Here is a 6,230-nt window from a genome sequence, read left to right as displayed (position 1 = left end):
GGGTTTGGGGGTCCCTAGGTAGATTTTGGGGGTCTCCAGATGGGTTTTGAGGGTTCCCAGGTAGATTTTGGGGTCCCCAGGTGGGTTTTGGAGCCCCCCAGGTGTATTTTGGGGTCCCCAGGTGGGTTTTGGAGCCCCCCAGGTGTATTTTGGGGTCCCCAGATGGATTTTGGAGCCTCCCAGGTGGATTTGGGGGGTCCCTAGGTGGGTTTGGGGGGTCCCCAGATGGATTTTGGAGCCCCCCAGGTGTATTTTGGGGATCCCCAGGTGGGTTTGAGGGGTCCCTAAATGGATTTTGGAGCCCCCCAGGTGTATTTTGGGGATCCCCAGGTGGGTTTGGGGGTCCCCAGATGGATTTTGGAGCCCCCCAGGTGTATTTTGGGGTCCCCAGGTAGGTTTTGGAGCCCCCCAGGTGTATTTGGGGGTCCCCAGATGGATTTTGGAGCCCCCCAGGTGTATTTTGGGGATCCCCAGGTGGGTTTGGGGGTCCCCAGGTGGATTTTGGAGCCCCCCAGGTGTATTTTGGGGTCCCCAGGTAGGTTTTGGAGCCCCCCAGGTGTATTTGGGGGTCCCCAGATGGATTTTGGAGCCCCTCAGGTGAATTTGGGGGGTCCCTAGGTAGATTTTGGGGATCCCCAGGTGTATTTTGGGGTCCCCAGGTGGGTTCTGGAGCCCCCCAGGTGAATTTGGGGGTCCCCAGGTGGGTTTGGGGGTCCCCAGGTGGATTCTGGAGCCCCCCAGGTGGATTTGGGGGGTCCCTAGGTAGATTTTTGGGGGGTCTCCGGGTGTATTTGGGGGTCCCCAGGTGATTTTGGGGTCCCCTGACCTCTGTCCCCCCCCCAGGACGCCCCGCAGGTCGCCCCCATCTACCCCGACTGTAACCTGCCGGTAAGTGGGGAGGGGTCCCCCCAAAACCCACCCCTCCCCCAGCAGGGGGGGGGGCCCCCGGGGTGTTCCCCAGGTGCGCCCCCCACCCCAAAAAACACCTGACCCCACCCTGTACCCCACAGGTGATGGGGCAGCCCCCCACCCTCCACCCGGTGAGTCTGGGGGGATTTGGGGGTCTCGGGGGCTTTTGGGGTGGCTCAAGGGGGGATTTGGGGGGTCTCGGGGGCTTTTCGGGTGACTCAAGGGGGGGGATTTGGGGGTCTCGGGGGGTTTTGGGGTGACTCAAGGGGGGATTTGGGGGTCTCGGGGGCTTTTGGGGTGACTCAAGGGGGGGGATTTGGGGGTCTCGGGGGGTTTTGGGGTGACTCAAGGGGGGATTTGGGGGTCTCGGGGGCTTTTGGGGTGGCCCAAGGGGGGATTTGGGGGTCTCGGGGGGTTTTGGGGTGACTCAAGGGGGGGGATTTGGGGGTCTCGGGGGGTTTTGGGGTGACTCAAGGGGGGATTTGGGGGGTTTTGGGGTGACTCAGGGGGGGATTTGGGGGGTCTCGGGGGCTTTTGGGGTGACTCAAGGGGGGATTTGGGGGGTCTCGGGGGCTTTTGGGGTGACTCAAGGGGGGATTTTGGGGGTTCTGGGGGTCTCGGGGGGTTTTGGGGTGGCTCAAGGGGGGATTTGGGGGTCTCGGGGGGTTTTGGGGTGACTCAAGGGGGGACTTGGGGGTTTTGGGGTGGCTCAAGGGGGGATTTGGGGGTCTCGGGGGGTTTTGGGGTGACTCAAGGGGGGACTTGGGGGTTTTGGGGTGGCTCAAGGGGGGATTTGGGGGGTTTTGGGGTGACTCAAGGGGGATTTGGGGGGAATTTGGGGGTCCTGGAGGGTTTTGGGGGGGTCTAGAAGATTTGGGGTGCTCGGGGGGGGGTCAGGGTAGGATTTGGGGGTTTTGGGGTGACTCAAAGGGGGTTCTGGGGGGACACACGGGGGTCTGGGGGGCTCTGAGGGTGGGATTTGTCTTCCTGGGGGATTTGGGGGTTTTTGGGGGGTCTCACCCCACTCTGAGCCCCCCGTTTGTGCCCCCCCCCCCCCCCCAGCCCGTCCCCTTCATCGCCACCATTCCGGGGGGGCTGGTCCCCAAAAAAACCGTCGTCATCAAGGGCTTCGTCCCCCACCACGCCAACAGGTACTGGGGACCCCCCCCCAAAAAAGACCCCTCCCCAAAATCCCCCTGACCCCCCCCAAACCTGCCCCGGGTCCCCAAAACTCCCCTGTGGCCCCTCCCAGGATCCCAAAATCCCCCCCAGGACCCCAAAATCTTTCACAAGCCCCCGTCTTTGACCTGCCCCAACCCCAAATCCCACCCAAACCACCCCGTCACCAACCCGGGACCCCCAAAATCCCCCAAACCCCTCGGAATCCCCCTCGACACCCCCAAAATCCCCCCAAGCCCCCCGAAACCAACCCAGGACCCCCAAAATCCCCAAAATCCCCCCAAAATCCCAAAAATCCCCCCAAACCCCTTGAAATCCCCTTCAACACCCCCAAAATCCCCCCAAATACCCAAAAATATCCCCCAACCCCCCTGTCACCACCCCAGGACCCCCAAATGCCCCCAAATGCCCCCAAATCCCCGAATTCCCCCTCCCGAACCCTCCGAAATTCCCCCCAAACCCCCTCCAAGCACCCAAATTCCCCCCAAATCCTCCTGAAATCCCCCTTTTCACACCCCCAGGACCCCCAAACCCCTGAAATGCCCCCCAAATCCCACGAACCCTCCAAATCCCCCCCAAAATGACCATGAACCTCCCCCCAGACACCCCAAAATCCCCCCAAATCCTCCTGAAATCCCCCTTTTCACACCCCCAGGACCCCCAAACCCCTGAAATGCCCCCCAAATCCCCCAAACCTCCCCCAAACCCCTGAAAATGTCCCCCAAACACCCAAAATCTCCCCCAAACCCTCCAAAATGCCCCCCAAATCCCCCAAACCCTCCAAATCCCCCCCAAAATGACCCTGAACCTCCCCCCAGACACCCCAAAATCCTCCCAAATCCTCCTGAAATCCCCCTTTTCACACCCCCAGGACCCCCAAACCCCTGAAATGCCCCCCAAATCCCCCAAAATCCTCCAAATCCCCCCCAAACGACCCTGAACCTCCCCCCAAACACCCCAAAATCCTCCCAAATCCTCCTGAAATCCCCCTTTTCACACCCCCAGGACCCCCAAACCCCTGAAATGCCCCCCAAATCCCCCAAACCCTCCAAATCCCCCCCAAAATGACCATGAACCTCCCCCCAGACACCCCAAAATCCCCCCAAATCCTCCTGAAATCCCCCTTTTCACACCCCCAGGACCCCCAAACCCCTGAAATGCCCCCCAAATCCCCCAAAATCCTCCAAATCCCCCCCGAAATGACCCTGAACCTCCCCCCAAACACCCCAAAATCCCCCCCCCAAACACCCCAAAACCCCCCCAGGTTCCACATCAACCTGCGAGCGGGCCCGGGGGGGGACGTGGTGCTGCACCTGAACCCGAGGATGGACGAGGGCGACGCCGTGGTCCGGAACTCCCTGCTGGGGGGCAGCTGGGGCCACGAGGAGAGGGACATCTCCTGCTGCAGCCCCTTCCAGCGCGGCCGCTACTTCGACGTGAGCGGGGAGGGGGCTCGGGGGGGGTTTGGGGTCATGGGGAGGGGAGAAGGGGGGGATTTGGGGTCCTCGGAGGGGTTTGGAGGGGGTTTAGGGCCATGGGGAGGGGAGCAGGGGGGGATTTGGGGTCCTCAGAGGGGAGCAGGGGGGGATTTGGGGTCCTCAGAGGGGTTTGGAGGGGGTTTGGGGTCCTGGGGAGGGGAGCAGGGGGGGATTTGGGGTCCTCAGAGGGGAGCAGGGGGGGATTTGGGGTCCTCAGAGGGGTTTGGGGTCATGCGGAGGGGAGCAGGGGGGGATTTGGGGTCCTCAGAGGGGGTTGGAGGGGGTTTGGAGTCATGGGGAGGAGAGCAGGGGGGGATTTGGGGTCCTCAGAGGGGTTTGGAGGGGGTCTGGGGTCCTCAGAGGGGAGCAGGGTGGGATTTGGGGTCCTCAGAGGGGGTTGGAAGGGGTTTGGGGTCCTGGGGAGGGGAGCAGGGGGGGATTTGGGGTCCTCAGAGGGGAGCAGGGTGGGATTTTGGGGGGAATCCAGTGTACTGGGGGGCCACAGGGTGGGATTTGGGATCTGGGAGGTGACTCTGGGGTGACTTTGGGGGTCTCTGAGGTGACTCTGGAGTGATTTTGAGGGTCCTTGGGGTGATTTTGGGGTCTCTGAGGTAACTCTGTGGGTCGCTGGGGTGACTTTGGGGTCTCTGAGGTAACTCTGTGGGTCTCTGAGGTAACTCTGTGGGTCTCTGGGGTGATTTTGGGGTCTCTGAGGTAACTCTGTGGGTCTCTGGGGTGACTTTGGGGAATCTCTGGGGTGATTTTGGGGGTCTCTGAGGTGACAGCCCCCCCCGGTTGTCCCCTGTGCCCCCCCAGCTGTCGATCCGCTGCGGGAACCATCGCTTCAAGGTGTTCGCCGAGGGGCAGCCGCTCTTCGATTTCCACCACCGGGTGCCAGCCGGGCCCCACGTGGACGTGCTGGAGATCGAGGGCGATGTGGTCCTGTCCTATGTGCACTTCTGACCCACAAAGTGTCCTGTCGCTGCCCCATAAGTGCCCTGGAACAGCCCCGTAACTGCCCCGTAACTGCCCCATAACTGCCCCCCTCAACTGTCCTCTTCCAACACTGACCTTAATAAAGCTGTTCCTGCTGCAGCTCGGGAGACTTGAGGGGAAAATGAGCGGGGAATGTGAGGGGAAAAGGGAGGGAAATGAGAGGGGAAAGAGAGGGAAATGTGAGGGGAGATGAGAGGGAATCCTGAGGGGAGAAAAGGGCGGGAATCGTGAGGGGAGAAAAGAAAGAAATGTGAGGGGGAAAGAGAAGGAATCGTGAGGGGAAAAAGGGGAAATGTGAGGGGAAAAGGGAGGGAAACGTGAGGGGAAAAAGGGGAAATGTGAAGGGAAATGTGAGGGGAGATGAGAGGGAATCCTGAGGGGAGAAAAGGGCGGGAATCGTGAGGGGAGGAGAGAGAAATGTGAGGGGGAAAGGGAGGGAAAATGTGAGGGGAGAAAAGGGTGGAAATCGTGAGGGGGAAAAAGGGGAAATGTGAGGGGAAAGAGAGGGAAATGTGAGGGGAGATGAGAAAGAAACGTGAGGGGAGGAAAGGGCGGGAATCGTGAGGGGAGGAGAGAGAAATGTGAGGGGGAAAGGGAGGGAAAACGTGAGGGGAGAAAAAGAAATGTGAGGGGAGAAAAGAGAGAAATGTGAGGGGAAAAGGGAGGGAAACGTGAGGGGAGAAAAGGGTGGAAATCGTGAGGGGGAAAAAGGGGAAATGTGAGGGGAAAGAGAGGGAAATGTGAGGGGAGATGAGAAAGAAACGTGAGGGGAGGAAAGGGCGGGAATCGTGAGGGGAGGAGAGAGAAATGTGAGGGGAAAAGGGAGGGAAAATGTGAGGGGAGAAAAAGAAATGTGAGGGGGAAAGGGAAGGAAAATGTGAGGGGAGAAAAGGGTGGGAATGGTGAGGGGGGGAAAAGGGGAAATGTGAGGGGAAAGGGAGGGAAATGTGAGGGGAGATGAGAAAGAAACGTGAGGGGAGGAAAGGGCGGGAATCGTGAGGGGAGGAAAGGGCGGGAATCGTGAGGGGAGGAGAGAGAAATGTGAGGGGGAAAGGGAGGGAAAACGTGAGGGGAGAAAAAGAAATGTGAGGGGAGAAAAGAGAGAAATGTGAGGGGAAAAGGGAGGGAAACGTGAGGGGAGAAAAGGGTGGAAATCGTGAGGGGGAAAAAGGGGAAATGTGAGGGGAAAGAGAGGGAAATGTGAGGGGAGATGAGAAAGAAACGTGAGGGGAGGAAAGGGCGGGAATCGTGAGGGGAGGAGAGAGAAATGTGAGGGGAGAAAAGAGAAATGTGAGGGGGAAAGGGAGGGAAACGTGAGGGGAGAAAAGAAAGAAATGTGAGGGGAGAAAAGAGAGAAATGTGAGGGGAAAAGGGAGGGAAACGTGAGGGGAGAAAAGAAAGAAATGTGAGGGGGAAAGAGAAGGAATCGTGAGGGGAAAAAGGGGAAATGTGAGGGGGAAAGGGAGGGAAACGTGAGGGGAAAAAGGGGAAATGTGAAGGGAAAAGGGACGGAAACGTGAGGGGAGAAAAGGGAGGGGAAGTGTGAAGGGAAAAGAGGGAAATGTGAGGGGAAAGAGGGAAATGTGAGGGGAGAAAAGGGCGGGAATCATGAGGGGAGAAAAGGGGAAATGCGAAAGGAAAAGAGAAGGAAATGTGAGGGGAAAGAGA

At 59.5% G+C, this 6,230-nt stretch overlaps 1 protein-coding gene across 1 annotated transcript in view; it reads left to right on the top strand.

Moving 5' to 3' along the window:
• The window catches only part of LGALS4 (galectin 4), a 6,565-nt gene extending 1,913 nt beyond the window's left edge, over positions 1–4,652 (top strand). Inside the window, exons 3-7 of the mRNA XM_038130522.1 lie at positions 844–888; positions 1,011–1,040; positions 1,972–2,060; positions 3,353–3,524; positions 4,383–4,652. Coding sequence (XP_037986450.1) covers positions 844–888; positions 1,011–1,040; positions 1,972–2,060; positions 3,353–3,524; positions 4,383–4,529 — 483 coding nt within the window. The 3' untranslated portion in view covers positions 4,530–4,652. The remainder of the gene's footprint in view (positions 1–843; positions 889–1,010; positions 1,041–1,971; positions 2,061–3,352; positions 3,525–4,382) is intronic.
• Positions 4,653–6,230: the final 1,578 nt, after the last annotated feature.

Source organism: Motacilla alba, chromosome 3 (assembly GCF_015832195.1).
Source record: "Motacilla alba alba isolate MOTALB_02 chromosome 3, Motacilla_alba_V1.0_pri, whole genome shotgun sequence".
In the NCBI taxonomy this organism is placed as follows: domain Eukaryota; kingdom Metazoa; phylum Chordata; class Aves; order Passeriformes; family Motacillidae; genus Motacilla; species Motacilla alba.
This window is presented reverse-complemented; position numbering and strand designations above follow the sequence as displayed.